The 26,929-nt window shown below is 46.9% G+C and overlaps 1 protein-coding gene across 2 annotated transcripts in view; it reads right to left on the reverse strand.

Annotated features, from left to right (window-relative positions):
• Positions 1–26,929, reverse strand: part of ELMO1 (engulfment and cell motility 1) — a 1,507,126-nt gene that overhangs the window by 1,224,997 nt on the left and 255,200 nt on the right. For both annotated transcript variants that reach the window (XM_086964835.1, XM_086964834.1), the window contains one exon: positions 6,552–6,702. In XM_086964835.1, the coding sequence (XP_086820961.1) occupies positions 6,552–6,629 (78 nt within the window). In that variant the 5' untranslated portion in view covers positions 6,630–6,702. The remainder of the gene's footprint in view (positions 1–6,551; positions 6,703–26,929) is intronic.

Genomic DNA, 26,929 nt, shown 5'->3' on the forward strand with positions numbered 1-26,929 from the left:
TCATCTTCAAAAAACTTCATAGCTATACTGTCATCAACTGAGACCCGGGTATTAAGAGTGTATTGCAAACTAAAGAATTCAACCCATGCCTCCTGTGAGACGTTATTACTTGGTGACTCTTCAGCTCTCTCAGAACCCCATTTTACAATATTCCAGAATACTCTGGAATCCTTCCTGTCACTGGCCATTTTCAGTTTGCACCAGTGTTGCTCGTCCCAATCCTTCTTAGCTTCAGCAATGCATACTTTATATTCTTTCCTGGCTAGAGAAACAGACGCACAGTCTCGCTTCTTGATTGCCCGGCCAAGGTCTAGTCTTGCCTTCCTACAATCAGAGTTATACCATCTAGCATCTTTTCTGGTAGTAACCCCCTTATGTTTATCAGGTCTTAGAAAATGCGCCTTGATCTTACCAAAGAGGGTATCGTGTATTTTGACCACTTCACCCAGATCCTTAGGAGAGGCATTAGCCAGTTCCATAGCTAGAATGGCTTGATCAGTTTCACTATTAATAATATCAATATCCTGCTGATTTCTCGCTACAGTGTCCCAACGTAGCCTACGCATATTGTTCTCGGGGACAATGGGCGGAGGGACGAATTCATTCATACAGCTAGAGTTTGATTCAGCAGGCCACCATTTGTGAGTCACACTTAGGGGGTTATGGTCACTCTCAGATCTTATGATGACTTCCATATCACAAAGGGCAGGCCACAAATGCAAACTGCAGATCACATAGTCAATTCGACTTTTGTGCCTCCCATTGTCGAATGTTGGTGAGCCAATTCTATCCCCAGCTGTTCTCCCGTTCATAGCTCTCAAGCCTTTTTCAAGACACAGTGCATTAATAGCTATAATGTCCTCTGTCCAACGGGAGACTGGTTTCAGTTGTAATTCAGGGATGCCCCAGAAGGAATCCTCATCAGCACCAGTGAAAGCATCACCCACAACCAATGGCTCAAACGTCCTATTAAGGTCTCCTGCTATAACAATGTTATTTTTAACGGAGTGCTCCTCGATGAGGTCGGCCAAGGTTAGTAATGTTTCAGACCGACCTTTGGAACTCCTAATATAAATATTGTAAATATCAAGTGACCCTGTACTGTCATTTGAAATCCTAATAAGCTGGATATCATTGTGTCCAGTAGCTATATTTTTAACTGAGAAATTTATTGCTTGTCGAATCCAGATAGTAAGCCCCCCCATAGGTCTACCTTTCGGACCCTTGACAGCTGACACATAAAAATTCAGATAGCTTAATACAAAGACAGGGTCGCAGGCCCAAGTTTCCTGGAATATACAAATATCAAATTGGGTAACAAAGCCAAGCCAGTCCCCACAATCGAGCTTGGATGTCAGACCAGCTATATTCCAGCAGAGTAGGTTAGCAACTCCAGACAAACGTCCCTGGCGTAATCCAGGAAAAGAATTTAGTACACAGGCCTCACCCTCTGGTTGGACAACCAAGTTATTCGACAAATCATTGGTAAGGCAATTAACATTCTGGGTAGATAAGCTATCCGAATTTTGATCCCCATTTGCTAGTGGTACTTGACTTAGATTTATAGAGAGTCAATCACAGGCATCAAGATTGGAAAGTGCTGAAAATCTATTCTCTAGATTTAGACTCCTCTCTGGTTGCTTCACTTCCCTCCGCCCTTTTGTTGGGACAACGTTCCACTTAGTTTTTAGCATTGTTTTATTAGAGACCCTCCCACTACACTGATAGAAAAAGTCTAAAGTGAGTGGAATGATTTCAGTCGATCTCCGCTGCGGAGGTAGAAGGTTGGGTAGAATATTGGCCAAAACCTCTGGGTCAGAAAAATGTAGGATGACGCAGTCACCCATAAACTTCTTTGTGCTATTACCTATCCACCTCACCCTTCTAGCCTTTACTATTTCGTCAGCCAATTGGTGCCTACCCCTAGGAGTTATTACCATGTTATTTGTTAGCCAATAAAGTGCTTTAGACAATAGGGATGAGGTAGATTCTTCCTGACCAGACTGCAAAAGAGGGACATTGGCTAAAACCAAGACCAATGGAGAGGCCTCAACTATCAACTCTACCGAGCCATTTACAGATTCTGGGGCGGAGGATGCATCCGAGGGAACATCTTTATTCTCTGCACTATCTAAAATGGATATCAAGGGAGCCACCGGAGGAACTGGTAGTGAAGAAGCCCCGCCCCCCACCAAAGAAGAAGAGACCTTACTGGACTCAACCCTACTAGAAACAGCATCTGGTAGTTTGCCTACTTCAGATAAGGTTTGATTCAGCAAACCCCCAAGGCGATTCACTTCCTTAGTAAGTTTATCAATTCTACCTAACAGGGGATTAACAATGTCCTTTATCTTAGTGTCTAACATACTCAGTAAGTTCTTAAATTGACCACTAGTAAGAGACATAGAAACGTCATCCAGAGTGACATCTTCTTCCCTTGCTGATTTGCTAGGGGGCGATGCAATCTTTTTGCGGCTTGATCTGAGCCCAAATCGTTTCGGCTGTGGCTGTGGCTTTTTAGCCCCTCTGGTGGATCGTGGAGCGGGCACCGGAGTGGGGGCTTTGTCCTCGGGTAGTTGTTGCTCTGTCTCCACCTCACTCTCGCTGTCTAACTCAATCAGGACCGACCGGTTCATTACAGCGATATCAGCTTGGTCAGATTCACTTACAGGTGGACAGCAGGAGGTAGGTTGCTCCGTGGATTCGGCAAAAGCTGAAGCCGGCGAAGTTGGTGAACCCAGGGCAGACGGTGAACTCAGGCCAAGCGAAGATCTCCTGTCACTATTAATTTTGGCAACTACCTGAAAGATATAGTTGTCCATAGTGTTTTTTGCAGGGGATAGCTTTTTGCCGGGCATAATTCACTAACAGACGATGCTTTTCATAAGCACAGGGTAAACAGGTGCTCCAAGAGGCAACAATTCAATAAATAACCCCCAGCTATAACACAGGCTATCCTCCTTGAATCAGGTTTTTTAGCAGAGTAACGGGCCCAACCCAACCTTGTCCAGCCTCGGACGGCCTCAGACGGCCCGCCCTTTGTCCGGGCTTCGTCCGGGCGTCCCGCTCGCGTCCCGCGACGCGGAGGGAGCAGCGTTTTTCTAGCGCCTCAGGGCGCGATGACCCCGCTGGAGTGGATCCGGGTCGCTGGGCAGGCTGGGAGTTGTAGTCTCCCTCCTCTCGGCGGCCGCTAAGGTGACAACAGCGGCGGCGGGAGGGAGACCGGGCACAGCAAAGCAGGAAGAAAGGTCGAGTCTGGGACGACCAGCAGCGTAGAAGTCTCCTCTTCAAGGACAGGACACCCGCTCTGCCGAGGGAGCAGCGTTTTTCTAGCGCCTCAGGGCGCGATGACCCCGCTGGAGTGGATCCGGGTCGCTGGGCAGGCTGGGAGTTGTAGTCTCCCTCCTCTCGGCGGCCGCTAAGGTGACAACAGCGGCGGCGGGAGGGAGACCGGGCACAGCAAAGCAGGAAGAAAGGTCGAGTCTGGGACGACCAGCAGCGTAGAAGTCTCCTCTTCAAGGACAGGACACCCGCTCTGCCGAGGGAGCAGCGTTTTTCTAGCGCCTCAGGGCGCGATGACCCCGCTGGAGTGGATCCGGGTCGCTGGGCAGGCTGGGAGTTGTAGTCTCCCTCCTCTCGGCGGCCGCTAAGGTGACAACAGCGGCGGCGGGAGGGAGACCGGGCACAGCAAAGCAGGAAGAAAGGTCGAGTCTGGGACGACCAGCAGCGTAGAAGTCTCCTCTTCAAGGACAGGACACCCGCTCTGCCGAGGGAGCAGCGTTTTTCTAGCGCCTCAGGGCGCGATGACCCCGCTGGAGTGGATCCGGGTCGCTGGGCAGGCTGGGAGTTGTAGTCTCCCTCCTCTCGGCGGCCGCTAAGGTGACAACAGCGGCGGCGGGAGGGAGACCGGGCACAGCAAAGCAGGAAGAAAGGTCGAGTCTGGGACGACCAGCAGCGTAGAAGTCTCCTCTTCAAGGACAGGACACCCGCTCTGCCGAGGGAGCAGCGTTTTTCTAGCGCCTCAGGGCGCGATGACCCCGCTGGAGTGGATCCGGGTCGCTGGGCAGGCTGGGAGTTGTAGTCTCCCTCCTCTCGGCGGCCGCTAAGGTGACAACAGCGGCGGCGGGAGGGAGACCGGGCACAGCAAAGCAGGAAGAAAGGTCGAGTCTGGGACGACCAGCAGCGTAGAAGTCTCCTCTTCAAGGACAGGACACCCGCTCTGCCGAGGGAGCAGCGTTTTTCTAGCGCCTCAGGGCGCGATGACCCCGCTGGAGTGGATCCGGGTCGCTGGGCAGGCTGGGAGTTGTAGTCTCCCTCCTCTCGGCGGCCGCTAAGGTGACAACAGCGGCGGCGGGAGGGAGACCGGGCACAGCAAAGCAGGAAGAAAGGTCGAGTCTGGGACGACCAGCAGCGTAGAAGTCTCCTCTTCAAGGACAGGACACCCGCTCTGCCGAGGGAGCAGCGTTTTTCTAGCGCCTCAGGGCGCGATGACCCCGCTGGAGTGGATCCGGGTCGCTGGGCAGGCTGGGAGTTGTAGTCTCCCTCCTCTCGGCGGCCGCTAAGGTGACAACAGCGGCGGCGGGAGGGAGACCGGGCACAGCAAAGCAGGAAGAAAGGTCGAGTCTGGGACGACCAGCAGCGTAGAAGTCTCCTCTTCAAGGACAGGACACCCGCTCTGCCGAGGGAGCAGCGTTTTTCTAGCGCCTCAGGGCGCGATGACCCCGCTGGAGTGGATCCGGGTCGCTGGGCAGGCTGGGAGTTGTAGTCTCCCTCCTCTCGGCGGCCGCTAAGGTGACAACAGCGGCGGCGGGAGGGAGACCGGGCACAGCAAAGCAGGAAGAAAGGTCGAGTCTGGGACGACCAGCAGCGTAGAAGTCTCCTCTTCAAGGACAGGACACCCGCTCTGCCGAGGGAGCAGCGTTTTTCTAGCGCCTCAGGGCGCGATGACCCCGCTGGAGTGGATCCGGGTCGCTGGGCAGGCTGGGAGTTGTAGTCTCCCTCCTCTCGGCGGCCGCTAAGGTGACAACAGCGGCGGCGGGAGGGAGACCGGGCACAGCAAAGCAGGAAGAAAGGTCGAGTCTGGGACGACCAGCAGCGTAGAAGTCTCCTCTTCAAGGACAGGACACCCGCTCTGCCGAGGGAGCAGCGTTTTTCTAGCGCCTCAGGGCGCGATGACCCCGCTGGAGTGGATCCGGGTCGCTGGGCAGGCTGGGAGTTGTAGTCTCCCTCCTCTCGGCGGCCGCTAAGGTGACAACAGCGGCGGCGGGAGGGAGACCGGGCACAGCAAAGCAGGAAGAAAGGTCGAGTCTGGGACGACCAGCAGCGTAGAAGTCTCCTCTTCAAGGACAGGACACCCGCTCTGCCGAGGGAGCAGCGTTTTTCTAGCGCCTCAGGGCGCGATGACCCCGCTGGAGTGGATCCGGGTCGCTGGGCAGGCTGGGAGTTGTAGTCTCCCTCCTCTCGGCGGCCGCTAAGGTGACAACAGCGGCGGCGGGAGGGAGACCGGGCACAGCAAAGCAGGAAGAAAGGTCGAGTCTGGGACGACCAGCAGCGTAGAAGTCTCCTCTTCAAGTTTCATGGAAGACGTCCATAATAAGAACTTTATTGGAAAAAGGGTTATCAAGCCTCCACGTGCTTTGCAAAATTGTACTTTTGATTATTTCTTATTTTTTTAGGAAAAAATGGGGGGGATGTGTAGTGTTACTGTTCCTCGTGAAGCTCTCCTGGCCTTCACAAGGAACAGGAAGATTTTTAGAATGTTGTTTATCAAATTGTTCACGCGTGCACTTAGGCATACGAGCAGCGCGTGACATTGTTATGTTTTAAGAAAATGTGCGTTTGCATGATAGACGGCTGGCAAGCTTACCGGTCATTTTATGCTGAGGCTGCACCTGGAAGCTATCTCGCCTTCATCTGGATTCAACTTCATTAAATAAAATTGAAGTTATAATTTTCTACGTGTTAGTCCACTACACTTTGTCTTTGGAAAACCTCTAATCAGCACCTAGAGATTCAATCTGACGGCAGCGAGTGCTACACAAAGACTGGCTATTGGTAGATCACAGAAATTAAGCAGCCAAGTAGGTTTGGAGGTCTGAAGTCATCACACTACAAAAACTTCCAAGCTACCTTAAAAAGATAGCAGAGTGTTTAATGCACACAAGTCTGTCCCCGCGAGATCACACATTCCATTCCTGGTGGATACACGCAGTAACTCATCATTGAAGTGTATGAATTGAAGATGGATAGAAACACTAATTATTTACTGTGATTGTAGACGTCTGCCAGAAACAACTATGAAAGAACCCAGCTATTATTATTCTCAATATTGGAAGTATTTGTACCACTGGTTGAAAAAGTAATTTATTATCGTCAGACCTTAATAGAAATGCGTTTCAAAGACAAACAAGACCTGCACATATACAAGTATTCTTCAATTAAGTCTTGACAGCCTCTTTGCAGTGACCTATATTAAACATGGAATCCAGTCAAATTGAAATAAACAGCTGTACAACACATACAAGATGGCTAAAACAAGAAAATGTACTTACTTGGTCAATTTCCATTAGCTTTGGGAATGCTCCTGGCCATTCTATAGCCACCTTCACTATGTCAGAAGGAGGCGGCATTTTGGAGGCAGGTGTTACTGACTACCAGCGAAACAGGTCACCCTATACTTTAAGGGATGGCTTTCTCCTACACCTATGGATGAAAAGGTTAACAAGGAATTAGAAACTCCATTGTAAGGCACATTTTTTGTCTGCTTTTAACATAACCAAAATACATCTGGTAGTAACAAACCCCTCCAAATATGTAACTTCATATTGAACCTGAAATACAATCATCATAACAGAGATGCCTTTTATTGGATGTAGCACCTATTTTTACAGGGGCATAAATCTCACTAATCATTTTCATGATCTGAGCATACTTGTGTTTTATCTTTTTAACTATTCATAGGTTACACCTTTGCAATGAGGTTTACATGAATTTGAAAATTCAGCGTACCTACCTTAAATGTAGAAAAGTTCTGAAAATCAACCTCTTTAAAAGTGCCATAGCACCTTTCTTCAGACAGGAACCTGCACTCCCAGCCCAGGGAATCATGCTTCACAAACCTACAGAATCAATCTATGTCCCTTCATCATAGAGACACCTTGCAGAATGTGTAAAATGCATACTCTCTGCTTGGAGCTCCCGTTTTGAACAGCCTTTCCCATGTACTTAGGATCTTGATATAGAAAGCACAAGGTGGCAGAGGGCTTTACTCAATGCTCATATATATATATATATATATGGTTAACATGAATACCCATTGACGCAATCTTTCCACGATAAAGTGTGTTTCCTAGAGCTATTCCTCTGATAAATGTTCACTTCACTCTCTGGATATCTTCCACCCACTTCTTTTAGAAACCTTATGATGGCAACCTCCTTTGTTGACTACACTGTACTAAAATATCAAACCATTAGCAATTACATGTTGGAAAGTAATGGCACTCATTACTTTAATCTATCAGATAGTGTATTAATGGCAATAGATACACTTTGTATTCAAGAAAAGGGACCGTTAACCACCCCCAAAAAATGCTCAAAAAAAGAAATTCCTTAATCATAATTAGGGCTCCCGGTTTTATGGTATTTATTTTTTTGCCATTTCAGTCTGTATTTATCCATATTTATTTTTGGGGCATTTTTTCTGCTTTTATCCACATTTATTTTCGCCACAAGCAAAAGCTGACGCAACAGCTAGTATTTTTCCACATTTATTTAAATTGACAATGCACACATGCGTTCGGTTGTTATTGGTCAACACAGTACATTCACGTGAAAACTTTGCCATTGTAGTACAAGCACATGTGCATTTCAAGAGACTTTGAGGACATTGAGGCTCTTTCTGGTTTGTTTATAAAATGCAGACCACTGAAAACCCGTTGAATATTTGCTGATGATACTGGAATGGCCAAAAGATTCAAAGATAGATTGCACAGGCACACAGAAAGCCGCACCAGAGTACTTCACGGGTCTTTAAAAGACCAATTAGGTATTTAACGAGGCATTGTTTTCACCCCTTTTTAGAGCCTCTCCATCTCCACTCAGCATATTGCTGCAAGAGTCCGCCCCCCATCTCCCCCCGGAATTTGGCTCTATTTGCGCGTCTGGTGTAACTCGGTGTAGGCACTTCAGGCCTGTGCACAACACCTGCATCACCCTCTTTCTGCCTGCTATTGTACTCGAACCTGCAGCAGCACACTTGCAAAGCCCATAGATGACGGAAACCAGATTCAAGAGCTCATTCTCCAGATTTATTTTCTAAATCTCCCACTTTGCTCCGCTAAAATGTTGGCCTTTATGGTTCAACGTAACATTACGCAGAACAAGAAAAAAAAACAAGAAATGTCCATAAAAACAAACTCAACAATTTGTACACGATTATTTGTTTTAAAGTAAAGTTCCTGCGTGGCTGTCTCTCCTTCAGCTGTCCCACCCCAGGCTGACCAACGCGACAAATATGACGGGGGAGGGGCCGGTGGGAGTGCGATGCCAAAAGGGGGGTGGGGGTAGGAAATAGCCACATACACTTACCTTGCGAACTCTGGCGGCAAGCTGGGGCTGAGCTAACAGTAGCAACTAATTCTACAAAACTAAATATTATCCACCAAGGGATAACATGGCATTTGTTGAGCATGTTATTCATCACCTCATAACACGACCCATCTAATAATAATATTTCTCTTTAACTTCAAGCTCCATTTGGGAGATCGATCTTAAGGACAAATTACGCAAAATATTTTCATTATTCTTGATGAATAATTACTTAAGTCAATAATACCTGAAACACACGCACACATTTAAGGTCCTATTCTGGATCTAATTATTGGTGAAAATGGTCTCAATGAAATTAAGGACTGTAATGCAGAGGACTAGTAATTTCCAAATTCCATTCAACATATCCTGCTCTAAAACAGTAACTTGTGGTTACGCAAAAAATACCAAAAATCGTAATTTAGAACATTACAACAATTAACCGGAGGTATCATGAGGCACACCTGTCATCCCATCTTCCCCACCTTTAGGAAAATTAAGATATAAATGTAGCAAGTTACATTTTGGTTGAGATCATGAAGCACTTTGCTCCTCTAAAACAGAAAATGAACAAGAGCAAAATATCTTTCCAATGGTAGACAAAAGAATGAAGACAAAAAGGTCCTCTGGGTTGACTAAACGTTCTTCGCTTCAAAACCCCACCAGGTATAATCTGGAACACCTACGTAGTGTCAGAAGATCTCATCTTTAAAAAAAAAAAAAAAAAAATTGAAGCTAAAGTGCCATCCATAAAATCTCAAATCTAGCTGCCCAAAATAGTGTTAAAAAGCTCTGTAATAATCACAGAGGCAACAAAACCTATGGCTCTGATAGAAATGGACATCTAGCAGCCAATTGCTTGCGGTGAAGATTCAAACTAGGAGTACCCCAACTTCATAGGATGGATTGTCTCTACTAACACCAACCACCACCAGTTGAGTTCCAGAAGTGTCTGACAAGCATCTAGTTCACAGCTTTGTAGATAATGTCTTACATTTGACCAAATAACATACATGTCTAAGTACAAGTACCCCTCACTATCTGATCATAAGCTTGAAAAAAAATCAAGTTTCAATCCTGCTATCTTTTCCAATTAAATGATTGGATATGCCTGTTTCTGAATTAGTGAATGATAAAAAAAACACAAAGCCAACACAAAGGAGAGGGCAAACCAGGTCTTCCCTTACAGGGTTGGAGGTTTTCAGAAACACGGTAGAGGAACATTTGGTAGCAGTATTCACATGAAGCTGTGGCCAGAAATGACAACTGACACCTACACCTGGGGTTGAATAATGTCTGTAACTTGCTGCAGACAAAACAACATAACAGCAAATAGGGAGAGACAATGGAAACCAAAATGGATTTCTTACTGTGAGACAAACTTACAAGTATGGAAATGGACAGGGAAATAAATGTGCTGCTGCCACCAAAACGTGGAGAGTAGGAAGGATAGAAGGAGCTTAAAACGATCACTGTGAAAATCAGGTATTCTTGTTGTGCATAGCAGAACAGAGGTCCACCCTGATTCAAGAACAGAGGTCCACCTTGTCTTTTATTGTTCTAATAAGGTCTAATAATAGGAACTGTTTCGTGGTCTCTTATGCACCATTTTTGTCTGGCTGTGCTTGCATTCCAGGGCTTTTACTGCAGAGAAAGTGTTCCATTACACAACCATTGTCGAGAAAAAAGTATAAACAAGCATTTACAATGCAATAGTTTCGCATTGACGTTAGTTTGAGCTATTGACATTGCAAATAACAATGGCTTTTTTTTAAACATAAATAAAAGGCATTGTTATTTACAATCTCAGTAGCTCAGACTTGTGTCAATGCGAGGCCTATTGCATTGCAAATGCTTGTTTTTATTGGAGTCTAAATGAGCATCTTAATCTGTAGCTGCACAATTATTCTGAGCCTTACCCAATAGAAATGTATAATGATTACCAAGCCTAACTCACATATTTGTGCACAAATTTCTAAATTTTGCATTTCCTGGACATATAGCCATCTCCTGCCTAGATGTACTGGCATTCCCACAAGCTACATGGTGGCAAATATAATTGTATTCTAGCTCACTATTCGTTTATCATCAAAAAGGGAAAATGTGTGACTTTTTTTAACCATCAGATCATGACGAAAGTGCCAATAAAATATTGAACGGATATAGTCCGTTCAGTTTGTTCTGTGGATGTTGGGACAACGAAAAAAGGACAGAAATGATACAAAAGGAACAGAAAACTAGAAGAAGAAAAAAAAAAAAAGGTAGGCACATCGATAAGCGCGAAAGACCGTGAGAATCGAATCCACAGCAAGCCGGAATCATAAAAAAAACAATCAAAGTCCATAGACGTCACTTCACGAGAGAAGCTCACGATGACGGGAAACATGCTGGGGGTAAATTCAGAAACCGCTAATGTCAATGAACAAGACAACTCTTTGTGGAGGTCCCGGCAGAGACCTGGTTACAGAACCAAGGGTATGTGGTTGGGCCAAGTTCGTGCTATATAAAAAGCCAAAAAAGGTTTAGGTCCCTATACTGTTGCCACTGTGCCCTGCCTGACTAGCGGTCCTATGTGTAAGGGGAAAGAGTGGGCATTCCCATACAGATGTAGGACGTTTCCAGTGGCGGTGCGTCCATTGGGGGCGTTGCCCCACTAGCCTGGACGACCGCCGACTGGACTGCATAATAAAACGTTATTTCCAGCAAACCAAATTCCATTTCAATTAATAATCGGAGCGCCGAGCGCACCAAGGCCCCGGGAGAAGCCCGACAGGATCGGGCATACTTAAGGAAGTGGGCCGGCCCGTGGGGGGGTGGGGCTGCGCAGAGTGACAGGCAGGCAGCACACAGGGAAGGCAGAGGGTGACTCACTAACGTACTGCGAGTGCCGTGCGCATGCAAAAGGCCGGAGTTGTCGAGATTTCGACTGGCCCACGCATGCGCACACTTCAGACCTCCCACCCCCACCCCCCCTCTCTATCACTATAGATAGGCATGGACCCGGGACCCCGGGTCTCAAAATGGGCAGATTTCAGTCTGCTCTTTAGCCAATCCTGGCGCAGTGGCGCTGCTAACTCTGCGCCAGGATTGGCTGGACTGTTGTGGGACTGAGTGAGTCCGTCGTCGTCGTGACTGCCTGCGTGTGTGTGTGGACTCACTCGGACCTCCTGCTGCCTGAACGGGCCTGCTTAAGCAGCTTTGCGATTGCGTGCATGTGCACTGCTGCAGCAGCGTAAGTCGTGTGATCTGCACTGCAGTGACTGTCTGGTGATCTGATCATCTGACTACATCCGATCCGGACCATCGATGATCGATTAGCACGACCGGACTGGCGTTCAGATGGCGGATGCGAAGTGACTGCTGAACGCAGGGACACTGCCAATGAATGGTTTCGTGGTAACTGGTAAGTCGAATTAAAACCCATTCAAGCGGGGCTATAATTAGACGGTGACCCCTCAGCAGTCTGTGTGCTGCGGATACCGCGAGGCAGTGAAACAAACCACACGACACGGGCCTGGCTTCAGCTGCCAACCACTTGTGAATTGCTTTGTTCTTATATTTGCTCTTATAGTTGTGGATTTTTAACCAATAGTTGGGCTTTGCTTACTCGTCCTTTCTCTAGGCAGCGCCAAGACATCGGGCATTCGAGCACTACATAAAACTCAATATCATATCATAACATTTTAAATAGGAAAAGTTCTGTCTTTTTGCTTTTTTTCCAATTCTTTTTTAGTCACCTTTACATAGGAAAACAGAGTAGAGTATTAAAGTACTGGTTAGGTGGCAGGCAAGCCGATTGATAAACCCTCTTTCAGTTTCCCAAATGTGCCTACATGGTTGAAGAATAAAAACATGCAATCCTTTCTTTGGGTATTCACTCCCACTGCAACTGAACCATCCCACAGTATTTGAAACACCATCCACCCACCTACCCCGCCCCTTTTGAATGGCTTTTCACAACTAGAATGAACAGTTCACAGCTGAATGCACAAGTTCTCTGGTTCCAGATTGTTCTTCCATACACATTTTTCAATTCTTTGATCAAATGGTTTTGATAATCCTTAATTCTACTAAGCCGGAGGTATTCAATGCGTCATACGCACTGTTTTGCCATTACTGAAATCTACTGGGCCCACAGTTACCATAATACTTTAGTATAGAAGGTATCAATTTTAGGCTTTGTGAAGTGTGTGTCCTTCACCTCCACACACTGTGGCAGAACGTACGGTACACCTCTGCACTATGCACCCGAGCTTTGGTGCTTCCACAATGGACATGTCCCGTAAGCAGCACTGGATATGGATGAATTATTCAGAAATTGACACTTCATGCATTTTTTTTAAAACATTGCTACCGTGGACAAATGTAACAGCACATCTGTTCTGGTTTGTTTACAGACGTTTTAAAAAAAATCTTATGAGGGTAATGCTCCTACTGCAGCGAAAACTGTATATCCCAAAAGTTCCAGTAGAATAGCAACACATTGACTGTTGGTACGTGAACTTGCTGAGGTGATTTGTGTGCAATGTGCAGTATGGCCACAGGCTTGACTCGTCAATGTGCCCACTGCAAAACACAGCACATAACATGCAGGTCACAGATTGGCCCCAAGGACAAATGTGATAGCAAGTCTGTTCTGGCTTTCTTTGTTATAAAGACAGTCTGCATTGTAAAATTACTTTTGAGGGTAAAGAGATTGTAATAGGCATATTAACATTCTATACAACAAAGCATGGGGAATAACATACAGGTCACAAATGTGATAACTTAATTTTATTACTGATAGCTTGGTGGGTTACTGCTTTGGTTGCAGATAACCTTCTGTTTGTGCAGGGGTGGGCTTCTGATTTCTGAAAAGTTTAAAACAGCTGGTAATTGCCAGAAGTGCTAAAGTCTGTGGCGATGTTAGATTTTAGCACGTCGTCACACCTGGCAGAATCTAATAGAGCAAAAGGGAATTATAGTGGCATACGGATGGATGTGGGTGCACTATCTTACAGCATAAGAAGGATGAGTTGAATACCACTGAGGATCTAGCCTTCCTCAGAATATTGAGGAATAATGTAAATGAATGACTAAGTGGAAAACCAGTTCGTTGGCTTTCTATTGCAGAATGACCTTACTTGCCGGGGGTCTTATTTCAGCACAAGCATTCAGAGAGATTGTGTAAAGCTTTTGGGGGGTTGTATAAGCTAGCTAGTTGGAACAGTGGTTTGATTTCGCATCAGTTACCATCATTAGTGGTATGTGGGCAGAACCTATTTACAACTGTTCCTTATTCCGGCTGTCAAATGTTGCTTTGTGTGTATACATCTGCCAGTTGTTTTAATCTTTAAGTAAGCCCAGTTAAATATGAATGTTTGCTCAGTACTGCTACGTATTATACAAACCAAAGAACACAAACCTATGTTAACCTGTATTCGTGTTGATCATCCATTCACTTACGTTTATGTAATTGCTCAACCTCCTGGGTATACTGAATAAGCAGCTACCTATGTTATATGACAGCTCTTTAATAATGTAATCCCTGTACTTTCACAATTGCTTTATTAACCTTAAATCTCCTCAAACCCTCCTTGGGGAGTTCAGGATCGCTCGCTGCGCGAGCAGTATTATTATCAGTTTCCGCCCCACCACTTTCAAATGTCACCAGCCGCCACTGGACGTTTCTCTAATATAAGCTGGCGTGCCTAGTGACTACCACGTGACCCTGGACCTAGAGTCCTGTCTTCTAGTCCAAGATTTGACGCTTGCTTTAACCGGACGCCGACTCAAAATCGAAAGACAAATATGACAGGTTGTGACTTGCAAGTACCAGAAAGGGCTGAGGAGCTCTTGTCTCAAAACAGCCACACCTTAACGTCATGCTTGCGCACGTGATCAAAAACGGTACAGTATGTTTCCACCCAGCGGCATTACAGCGCTACATGAGCGCCAGAATACATGCGCACGGCCTGGTACATTTTTTTCGTTATATGCATTCAGGAAAAAGATATTATACCGACGTCAGGACTCGAACCTTGTTCCCCACTTGCAAAGTTGGCAGGCCTCATTCCCATACTCCTACCCCGCCCCTTCCGTTTATTACTTTAAAAGCTCTGGAATTAGGTAGAAAACCAGAGGGAGGGGGCTTCATAGATTAACCAAAGATGACAAAATTACTAAAACGGAGATGAAGCGAGGGATTTCCAGACACTCCCAGTGTGTAACAAACTGCTTGCTAAACAGCACGCAGTGGACAAACGGTAAACTAGGATTATAAACCACCTGCCGGGGGAACCCCACTCATAGACCACCAAGCAGACATCTAAGAGGGAGACGGGACAGGGTTAAAGCTTTTTTTTTCCAGTTCATGAAGTATAGACATAGTGCGTTATATTTCCAGTTTACAAGCAAATGTCGTGGCTGAAAAAGCATGTTTGAGATTTTATACCCTCAACTTCGCCGGAGTGCGACAGGGTTCCGTCGTTCTAAATTCTACCGTGGTGGAAACTCCAGTTGACCAGTAGTCTGGTTAAATTTTTATTTCAAGTGAAAAAAAAACGCAATGACTTAATTTAGCTGTTGTCAATGCTCAATACCTGGGCATACAACACTTTTTAGTGGGAAAAACTTAAGATATAGTTACTGTAATATAAAGTTTAAACTTACTACTGTAACCAACTGGTTTCACCTGCCCCTACTCTGTACTTTGCAGAGGGGTCAACTTATTCCTGGAACCTAAACTCTACGAACACCTACTTCACAGCATGGCTTCGGACTAACAATAACACTCGGTAGTGTTCGCGTCGTAAGGGTGTCAACTTTACAAATATGACCATTCATTGCTTTCTACAAATCAGGCAAAAATATTGTGATCTGAAAAAAAACTCACGAGGCAAGTGTAAAAATAGTATAATTGCAAAAACATTTTTAAAAATGAAAATATGGCAGCAATTTCCTTGAACGGACTTGAAACACCGCTGTCCAGATGACACCCAGGGATTAGCTTTCTGGTTGCAGAGCAGATAAGTCGCGTAGGGCAAACATTCGGGCCTGCGGCGGGAGCAGGGCGCAGCCGCCCATTCCCAGCCAATTAACCACTTAGGGAGCAGCTGTGAAGGAACCCCCCGGGGAGCCGCAGGTAGCGCTGCAGGGCGCCGAGGCGGAGACTGGCACAGACCCGCAAGCTCTGCCCTGGGGGTATGTGCCCCCAAGGAGCCCCTTAAAGCGTACTTTGCTCTCAGGGCCTGAAAACTAAAGCGGGACCCAAAAACCTTTCACCAAGCAAGAGCCATGCGCCTCAAAGGACCCACGTCCTCGCTGCACGTAGCGCTTTAGGGCCATTTCGAAACTTGTGAAGCGAGAGAGCTACCATACAAAAGTGTTGTTACGTTTTAACCTACATGAGCTCGACAGCAGACAACCCTATCTTTATTTCAACTGTCTGGTGTAAAATCTGCACAGCCAGCCACACATTAAACTATGACGCAAGCATCGCAGGATTTAAAACAATCTACATAAGAAGTAGAATATTATCATTTTCACACATCGCTCCACATACGGGGAGTTGGGAAACACGTGTACTGGAGGGGGTTGGTGATCCGAAATCAAAGCACCCAGGCCATTATTGGCATCGACGCTTGAAAAGTGGTTCACACGAGGGCTCTGGAGGCTCAATCAGTCAGCGGCCATAAACTTGACACTACAGCCCTGGTTTCTTCAGCGGGACAAGGGGGAGGGGGGAAGCAACCTGAACACGTAACGTTTCCCCTGCTGAGAAGGCATCCCATGAAACCCGGCGTGGGACCCCCGCTCCACCCCTCTCCCTCTTTGTGGAAAATAAATACAAACTTGGTGAACATTATCGGCGCCATCTTGCCCCTTTTCCAAGCCCATTCGTGCGCGTAAGCGGCAGCCATTTTTTTGAGCACCATGACCTCCCTGCCCCTCGCTGATAGCCAGCGCGTCTCTCTCTCTTAACCTCGCAAGCATTCCCCCGCACGCTGACAACCCCCGCTCTCTCATGCCTTGGGTCATAAACCCCTCTTCAGCGCAGCTTCACCACGGAATCCCATCCTGTTCCCAGCGCGACACCTCCCCTCATTCCTTTCATGGCCTCAAACCCTTTTGATGCAAACCCCCTTTTCCTGTGTCCCCGTTTGTCTTCCCTGTTCCCAGGCCGCCACCTGGCTCTGCGGATACTGTTTATTACCCCGTACAGTAGGAAGCTTCCCCTCCCCATCAAAAGACCCCCGAACCGATCAAAGCCCCCACCCCATGAGATCCGACCAACCCCATGCATTCCGTGAATCGGCGGAATGCCCTGCTGTGCGACAACCATCACCTGTTGTGACCGGGGTGGGGAATCCAACTGTAAATGTATGTGGGAACGGGCCAAAAGGGGAGATTCCGAGGATGTTCTTTCAACTATTAACGTATTGCGAGAATGTGTTATGTGCAATAAAGGTCATAAACCCTAGTATAAGAGGCCAGGCCTCAGAGATATGGTTAGAGCACCTCGTGACGATACTTGCTGTCTGAATTGATGTGTTCTCCTCCGGAGAGAATAAAATCCTCGTTTCCTGCCTTCCAGTCTCCAGCGCCTGCTTCTTCATTGGTTAACATTGGTGGGTCATAGAGGCGATATCGCCGGGCAACAAAAAGGGTCTTTGGTTACTGGTTGTCTTTGGAACCCTTTTTAACAATTGGCGTCCCAAACGTGGGGCCCATCAGCGACTCGTGGATCCAGTGGGAGAGGTCCTGACGACAGAGTGAACGACTGCAACGATCGGAAGGTACCCTGTCCGATAGACCCTCGTCTGACAGCCGATCATCCGAACTTCACTGGTTCCGAACAGACCTCTCTCGAGTGATCTGCGGTCCTGACTGGGAACCATCAGGAGTGCCACGAGAAGTACGAAGAGAAGAGGACGATCGGGCGCTGGATTCGGAAGACAAGAAACTGTCCATGCGGTCCGGGTAAGGTCGTGTAAACACGACGAATTGCGAAAGTGATAGATAATTGAAAGTGATTGATAATTGTTGAGAAAATACTAGTATTACTTTTTGTTAATTTATTGGAGATTCACTGTCTACAAACGGAGAAACAACAGGCTCTCCCTTTATAAACAGCGAAGGATAGGTACGCACCCGTCGGACCTATCTTTCTCCCCCACTGAACAATTGCCCCTTCCCCCCATTGATTAACTGTTATAGATTGTTTTCTGGAGATTCTCTGTCTGCAAACAGGGAAGAATAGGTCCCCTCTTTGCAGATAGTGAAAGGGTAGGTGACGCGAACTTTTGCGAGCCTACTTATTCTCCCCATTGACCATATTGATTTTTTATTTTTGACCTAACATTGATTGCTCGAGATTGGTTCATGAGGTATTCACTACGTGCAAACAACGTAGAATAGAAATATTCTGTCTAGTCTTTGCGCGCAGTGATAAGATAGGTAGTGCTGACTATTATCCCATTGCGATCCGTCATGCCTGTCTTCTCCCCACTGGTTAGTAGCCTGTTTTACCCGGACCGCTTATTAGAGATGAACCATCCGGCTCCGCTGGAAGGCACCCCTAATAAGGACATGTTCATGAAGCATGGATTAATCGCTATAGCCTACAGTGAGCTATGGCATAAATATACGAAAAAGGATCGAGAAAGTCAGTGGCCACTGAGAGGATCCTTTGATCTTGACAAAATAGAAACGGTAGAAATAGCCCTTCGTAGGAATGAAACAACACCTATTATGCTCGATAGTCTCGGCATGTGGTGCAAAGAAGCCACACGACGAAGGGAAGGCGACGAATTTAGAAAAGATGAGGGGACACGACGGATAACCCTCCAAACGTCTAGTAGGCAAAGGGGAGGGCCAGCGATGGCACAGTCCCGAGGAGTAGACATGAAAAGAGAACGGTGTAAAGGGGTGTGCCGACAAGTCAACCCCGGAACACAACGACCCGAAGGTAATCCCCCGGCACTATGCACAGGACGAACAGATGTAAAACAAAACCAATGTGCTTTCTGTAAATGTCTTGGACACTGGGAAGCCCAATGCCCGACTCTGCAGAGCATAGGTAAGAACGGAGGGTCGACAGAAAGAACAGGCCGACAGAAAGGGAAAAGGCACGAGATAAAAACCAATCAGACTAGTGCAGACAGGACCACCCCGTTTGATTATGCTCGATGGCACAGATTTCGTCAGACCAATTTTAACGACATGTTAGAGTTCTGGGACTGATTGCTCTCTGTTGCTCCCCCACTCTGAAAAACAAACACAACTGCAGGTCAGTGTAAACAACCCCCCGTTAGAGAAAAGACTCAAGAAAGCCAAGCGTCTATTATATAACTTAGGATTTAATTACGGTAAAACACACAACCAACAGTAAATAGAATAACTAGTAGAACTCTCTAAAAAACAAACTTGACTAAAAGGAAAAAAATACAAAACATGTTATGCTCACTCCGGAAGTCCTCGAAATGTAACAGTTCGATGGTCCCGCCCATCCGAAACACATAGCACGTGTGGGGCGGGGCCTGCCAGCAACCATGGGCCAAAAAGAGATCGCTGGCGAGAAGGTACTGGAGACTCCACAAAGCAGGCAATGAAATGGTCTTTCCATACTACCCTTCCAGGGATGGCGTCCCCCGGGCCGCGAGTAGGGAGGGGGCGGCTGCAAATGACCCCCTCCCTCGTATCTCCTGGTCCGGCCATCACGAATTCCTCCATCGAACGGATGCAGGGTGGGCAGGGAGGGAGAGGCGACGCGGACGAGCCTCTCCCACCTCCACAGGTAGGAGGCTTCCCTGCCCTGGCCCGGCGCCGATGTCCTCCAGCCGGGCGACGGCCATATACCTACGCTGCACAGGAAATATAATACCCGACTGGTATATTTCCGCAACACAGGACATACAATGCCCGACTGGTATATTTGCGGAGCACCGGATGTACAATGGTCCCCCAAGAGTCGGAATCAGGGGTGTAGGGTGGTCATCATGTGCACCCCTGATTCGAAGGGACGGCGTAGGATGCGCCGGGAGAGGGAGGCGGCACGGACAAGCCTCCCTCACCTCCCCAGACGAAGGCTCCACTGCTGCACCCTGGCGCCCCGAACCAAAATGTCCTGCTCCAGCAACATGATGCTCTGTCTTCCGCCATCACAAGAAGTTTCTTCCACTCCTGACGGATACGACAAAGGGCGGTTGCTGCAGGGTCTCAAAATGGCGTCTGGGCCCTCGAAAGGCGGGTCTAGGCCGCTGGAGTAACTTTGTCCGAAATTGCAACTCGGGCACTTGCCCACCTGGGCGCAAGCCCCCACCATCGACAAACATCCCCTCGACTTTGAAGATTCTACCAAAGTCCCAAGAGCCCTCAGCCCCTTCAGGCTTCCGGTGAGGAACAGTTGCATTGATCTCAAATGAAATAACCACGGCACAGCAACAAGATGGCGGTGCTCTCGTGTCTGCATCAGCTTCCGTCTGAACCACCCAGGAACATTATGGGCTAACGAACTCGAGCAAGTTCCGGCTGAACATCAACATGACCCGGTAAGAAAGACTCTACCCCCTCCCTCTCTTGATTGACGGTCCACACCACCAGCCCCTCTGTTAGCACAGTTTTCTTTTGAACTGCCGAAAGGGACTCTGGTCCAACCGCCAATCGTCGGGGATATTTTGCCCCTGATGCTACTTCCGGACTAAACCGGCCTCGCCCAAAATGGCGCCGGTATCAATGGAAACTAACGGATGCCTCGTGGTGTTCCTTAGCTAATGAAACTTGATGTACTAAGATATATATATATATACGAACCATTGCGCACTCGATGTTAAAGGGAGGAGGGTTCACTTGGCGAACATTTAAGAAGGGTTCCGTAAAATGTTGATTTCAATGAACAATTTATTTTTGATATTTGTTGTAACTGGTACATAACGTCGCCTATGATGCACACCCACGGTTTGCATCTAGGAAATGTGATTACGATGAGCTTGACTGCGTTTCCATTTATGAACTGAAATGCCCCTGATTCCTTCGTCACGCAATGAAATGTTTCTAGTTACTTGCAAATAATTAATTAGGCCTTTTTTACATGTTCTTGTGCTACAAAATAACCCCCTACTGTATGTGCTTCCCTCGACGACATGTCAGACCAAAATATGATTGCGCTCTCACATTTTACGTACTGAATAATTCTACAAATAAAGGTCTTACAAAACTATGGATAGGCATCGCATACTTTTGTAAATACGGGTATCGGTGGGAGGGTTTTTCTGTGCGCAACCGTTCTGCTCCTTTTTTTAAGGTTATCTGAAAGAAAAAAATGGTTGTTCGGCCTTGGGTTGATGGTCGAATCAAAGGTATGATACGCTGCCTCCAAGATATGCGACTAAGCTCAGGAACTAACGTATGAAGAAGGACCTCGACTTCTGAGAATGGGTAAAGTAAAACGGTGTGATTGATAAAATGTTATAAAGATATGGTGGTCGAAGGTACTAAGGTACAGGGTTGAACGAAGAACTGATATGCCTTAGAACATCACAGCTTTGGGAATGATTTAGGGATCCCGATGGCCGGATACATCTACAAAACCGGGTACCTCACGCTAGGCACCTCTGATTCCTCTTTTTAGCGTTTTCCCTACACACGATCCTTAATGCCATCCTCGAACCTCCCCATGAACCACCTATCACATTGCCTGCCCCCATGACTTTAGGAAACCAAAACCCTAAGGGATTATATCCCGAAGAGATAAGTACGAGTATGTGGTAAGTAAAGGACTTTCGCGCCCATACATTTGATGTGTTCGAATGTTGTCCCCCCACCTCCCCTTTTTCCTCCCTTTTCCCTCTGCAGGTTACATTAGAATCCCGATTAGAGTATCGTAAGGGATCTGGAACCACGTCACGCCCGATGCATGAAAACGGACTAGCGCTGCAAAACGGCACAACAAGGACGCTCTACCTAATGCACGACCTTTCTGTACCTGATCTAATGCTCTTCTGTCCCAAAACTGCATGCTTCCTACATCCTAACACAGACCCGAAACGTCTAAACGTTAGGTAACGCACTGAATAGCCCAAACAATACACGGTCATTCCCCATGTCACACGTGTACTGTTTGGCCTATTGTCTGTCTCTCTCTCTCTCTCTCTCTCTCTCTCTCTCTCTCTCTCTCTCTCTCTCTTACTCTCTCTCTCTCTCTCTCTCTCTCTCTCTCTCTCTCACTCACTCTTCCACCCCTCCACACTTTCCCTCTTCCTAGCAACTGGCACCTAATTGGCGAACCTGGTGCACCTCCTGATTGGCCCCAAATACCACAAGTATTTGCACAAATTTGTCCTAAATAAAATTGTATCGGTACCACGTTACTACCTCTCCTTTTCTACTAAAATATGGATGAAATTTAAATTGACCGAAAGGAAAGGGACAGGTAAGACGACTAAGGTTCCCTAAATTTGACCCACTCTCAGGGAACTATTTGTCAGTGGCTTCTATGATAAAATGTGTCTGTGGTAATGCGACCATCCCCATTGCAAATTGTCTCCGTACCCCAAGCTGTAAGAAATGATCGAGACACCCCCATCTACCCAAAATGCCCCCAGTTTGGTATCAGCTGCCCTGAACGGGAACTTGAAAAACGCCCCTTGCTCCGATTCGCTGTGTTCCTAATCGTTTTCCATAAGATCCCACCTTCCCCGAGGATAAGTTTAATAATTATCGCAAACCACCCCCCGAGTTTTTGTAGTAACCAGGTTGCGAGGATTTATATAGAAAGTTAGAAAGATGTATGCAAAGTTAAAAATTAGATCGAAAATCGAAAGAACTTGTTGCTGTAAGCCTTGCTGAAAATAAGATGTTTTGATGTAATGAAGACTTGTTTAGCCTATGTTCATCCCTCAGAAGGATGCCTATCAGACTATGGTGAATAGCACGTTGCACTTTTTGTAAAATACAAGGCCCTGAAGACCAGCCTAGCCTTGCAAGACTCGTACTAGGGAAATGGGTCTCTGCCAGAAGAACTGACATCTACTATAATAGACATATGCAATGAATGAGTACCAGACCTCGTACCTATTACAAATGAACGTAATAATCATCAAAGCGTCAAAGAATTAGCCAACAAAAGGAAGTTGTAAGGAATCCAGCAAATCCATCATCAATTGTTTATACGTTAGCCGCAAAAATCTCAAATGTAGCGAGTGCTTACCCCAGTTGCTTGGTGTTGGGAGAGAAAATAGATTTATGTAATTACCTTTTTCTGCAAAATCTCTAAAGACTGTCTTTTCAACACTCATTTAAGGGTATCACTGTCGGAGGAGAAAGAGACCGGATGTGGGAGCACGCGGCCTGACTGCGGATTGTGGAACATCAGCGACGGAGGCCGAGGCGAGACCACAGCAGTAAGGAGTCGCAGGACGGGGCACTGTTTCAAACAAAGCTAAGGAAAGGGCTGACCTGAAGCCCCTACTCTATGATCAACGTGTGCCAAAAAGTCCCCGCTCTCTGAACATGGTTACGGACCCGCCTGTCGCAAACCCTCCGTCCCCCTGATCTGTTCCCGACTTGGCCTTGCTCCATCCCCTCCTCCTCCGACCTACCATAAGGACTGTTCACACCCGCACCTTTCCACCCGAACTCCCAAGTTCCTCCAAATCCTACTGAGCTACCCAGAGAAGAGTACTCCCTGCGTCAGAAGGGAGGGAGCTCCGACTAAGTAGACCACGAACTATGTTAAATCCCAGAACGGTGACCTAGAACTCCACCAAGGGTCGCCCCCGAAGAAAAGATAAACAAAGTCTGTGGTTCTGCCCGCTACCAAGCACCTTGAAGATGATGGAAGCAACAGGAAATGCCCACCACAGAGACTCAAGAAACGAACAGATCTCACAATTCTGGAACAATTGCATTTTCCATTGCAAATCTATGCTCTGCATTGCGGAAGAAGATGCACCTGCTCCAAAACCGTAACGCATTCCTCCTACGAGGTCTGACGAAAACCAAACAAAATGCACCCCTACCCGCAGACCCCCAACGACTCAATCCACATGAACATTTCTGTTGATAGGTAATCCAGGTGCTCAACAGTGCCGACAGAAGACGACAAAAGACAACGAGAACTCTGATATTTTTTACTGTATCTCCTTTCTCTCCCAATCACCATTGGACTAACTATGCTCCCGCCGTATACAAAAAGGACTTACTTATATGATAACTTACCAGTTCTTATTCCAAATGACTATAAGCATCTATGATCTGTACCCAACGCCCTCGCTACGTAATTCTAGTCTGATATTGCATTACGATGACTTTTTCTGCAACCAACTTAACGATGAACCCGCCTACTAAATGATGAGATTTTTCAATATGATGTTTATAATGTGATGTTTATGTACAGTTCTTTCGCCTAAGTCCCCTCTCCCTTACTTATGATCGCTGCATATAGGTGTAGATAGGAAATAGGCCAGCAAGATGTCTTGGAAATGTTAAAGGGAGGACTGTGGAAAATAAATACAAACTTGGTGAACATTATCGGCGCCATCTTGCCCCTTTTCCAAGCCCATTCGTGCGCGTAAGCGGCAGCCATTTTTTTGAGCACCATGACCTCCCTGCCCCTCGCTGATAGCCAGCGCGTCTCTCTCTCTTAACCTCGCAAGCATTCCCCCGCACGCTGACAACCCCCGCTCTCTCATGCCTTGGGTCATAAACCCCTCTTCAGCGCAGCTTCACCACGGAATCCCATCCTGTTCCCAGCGCGACACCTCCCCTCATTCCTTTCATGGCCTCAAACCCTTTTGATGCAAACCCCCTTTTCCTGTGTCCCCGTTTGTCTTCCCTGTTCCCAGGCCGCCACCTGGCTCTGCGGATACTGTTTATTACCCCGTACAGTAGGAAGCTTCCCCTCCCCATCAAAAGACCCCCGAACCGATCAAAGCCCCCACCCCATGAGATCCGACCAACCCCATGCATTCCGTGAATCGGCGGAATGCCCTGCTGTGCGACAACCATCACCTGTTGTGACCGGGGTGGGGAATCCAACTGTAAATGTATGTGGGAACGGGCCAAAAGGGGAGATTCCGAGGATGTTCTTTCAACTATTAACGTATTGCGAGAATGTGTTATGTGCAATAAAGGTCATAAACCCTAGTATAAGAGGCCAGGCCTCAGAGATATGGTTAGAGCACCTCGTGACGATACTTGCTGTCTGAATTGATGTGTTCTCCTCCGGAGAGAATAAAATCCTCGTTTCCTGCCTTCCAGTCTCCAGCGCCTGCTTCTTCATTGGTTAACATTGGTGGGTCATAGAGGCGATATCGCCGGGCAACAAAAAGGGTCTTTGGTTACTGGTTGTCTTTGGAACCCTTTTTAACATCTTTAGCATGAGCGCTGCAAACACCGGGAGTTTCCAACCTTATCGCTCCTGTCCCCCCCAGCGTGACTCGACACAACACGAGGATGAGTGCGCCCCACGGGACTTACTGCAAATGCCAGCGTGAGGAAGAGGAGCATCGCTGCTGCTGCCACCGCTGTCCTGGCCATGGTGAGGAGTACCAGTCCGTGGCGCCCCTTATGCTGTCTGGAGCGGCTCCTCGCGGGGCTCGGTGTCTGCTGGGAGTTAGGAAAGGGAATTGGCTTCTAATACATTTTAGCCAACCTTCACCTTTAGCTCCCTGGTGAGCGCTCCTCCCCGTCCCCGCCCTCCGCCCAATCCCAGGAGCACCACAGCGGGCACTCCCTCCCTCCCGGCCCTCGCCCTCATTAAAGCAGACCCCTGTCTGCAGCATGCGTGCCCCCACCGCCGCGGGAAGCGGACGCGGCAGCGCTCCTGGGTGGCAGACGTAGAGCCTGAAACAAAGAGCGCATATTATGGAAACCAAAAATTACTCGGAGCCGCGCGCTTCGTAGACATCTGAGATTTACTGAACTTTACTCCCATTGAGAGGAGTTTCCAGGGACTTCATAACACGGTACCCGAGCCATATTTATATTAATTAATTGTGGATTTGTAATGCGCTAGAATCGACTCCCGAAGGAGTATCTCTGCGCATTATGTAGTAAAGCAGACTACACAGGAAGTAGGTTCAAGCAGGTTTATTCGTAGGAAGAACAGCTTAACAACCACAGGTGGCAAGAGATGTCTTCATCATCAGTCAAGCAGTAACAGTCTCCAGTCAAGGGAAAACATTCCAAGTTCCTAACACTCTACTGAGTGACATGGGAAGGTTCCAGATGGCATAAGGTAATGGAATACCACACACCTCCCCCCCTTTAAAAAAAAAAAAAAAAAACAACAAAAACTAAAGCCTTAACAGAAACAAGATAATACAAAAATAATTTAAGTTCTAATATAATCTTTAAGCTTTGAAGGAGCACATTTCACGCGCTCACTGCGTCTTAATGGAATATCTTCACACTCTACATTTGATTGGTTGTCTATAGCGACACACGGAACAGGTCGAACATCAGAGTTAATCACAACATCAGAATTATTTACAGTCACCTTTTCTAAATTGTCATAAACCTCATGCATCCCAGAGAAACCATCTGGATTATGGTCTGAGACAAGTTTCTCTGGAAGAGTAGTTTTTTGAGAAGGGGCAACAAAGGGTTTGCATAAAGAAATCCTTCTCAAATTCCATATTTTCCCCCCTTCGACTCGGACAGCCTTGCTAAAAATTTCAATTACTTTGACAGGATCGGACCATCTGGAAACTTTCTTGTGAAACAAACCACCCATTTTTACACAAACTCGATCACCAACCTTTACACTGCAAGTATTATACTTCTTTTTAGCAGAATGTTGGATCATTCTTTCCTGGTATTTCCCAATTTTATCCCTCAATTCCTTAAAGTCTACCTCGTAGGGAGAATCACCTTTTAACCACCAGGGTAAAAGCCGAGAACCTGGTTTCCTCCCTCGCAATAACTCAAAAGGGGATAGACCAGTGACTGAATTGGGAGACAACCGATAAGTTAATAAGGTTGCTTGAAGCGCTTTCTTCCACTTCAAACCACTTTTTGCAGCCAATTGGCAAGATTCTTTGATGACTCTGTTGAACCTCTCAACTTGGCCGTTGGCTTGCGGAAAATAATTTGAGGTCCTTTTGTGAATAATACCACAATTTCTGAGAAAACACTCAAACTCGTTGCTAATGAACTGTGGGCCATTGTCTGAGATAAGTTCCTCCGGTAAACCTTCCCTAGCAAATATCTCGTCAAGAAAATCAATTACATGCTCTGAGGAAGTTCTCAACAATTTTTAATTCAGGCCACTTAGAGAAGTAGTCAATTAGAACTAATGCAAACATTTCCTTCCCCAGACTGATAACTGAAAAGTCCAATAATGTCAATTGCTATCCTTCGC

Source organism: Lissotriton vulgaris, chromosome 4_1, assembly GCF_964263255.1.
Source record: "Lissotriton vulgaris chromosome 4_1, aLisVul1.2, whole genome shotgun sequence".
NCBI classification, from domain to species: domain Eukaryota; kingdom Metazoa; phylum Chordata; class Amphibia; order Caudata; family Salamandridae; genus Lissotriton; species Lissotriton vulgaris.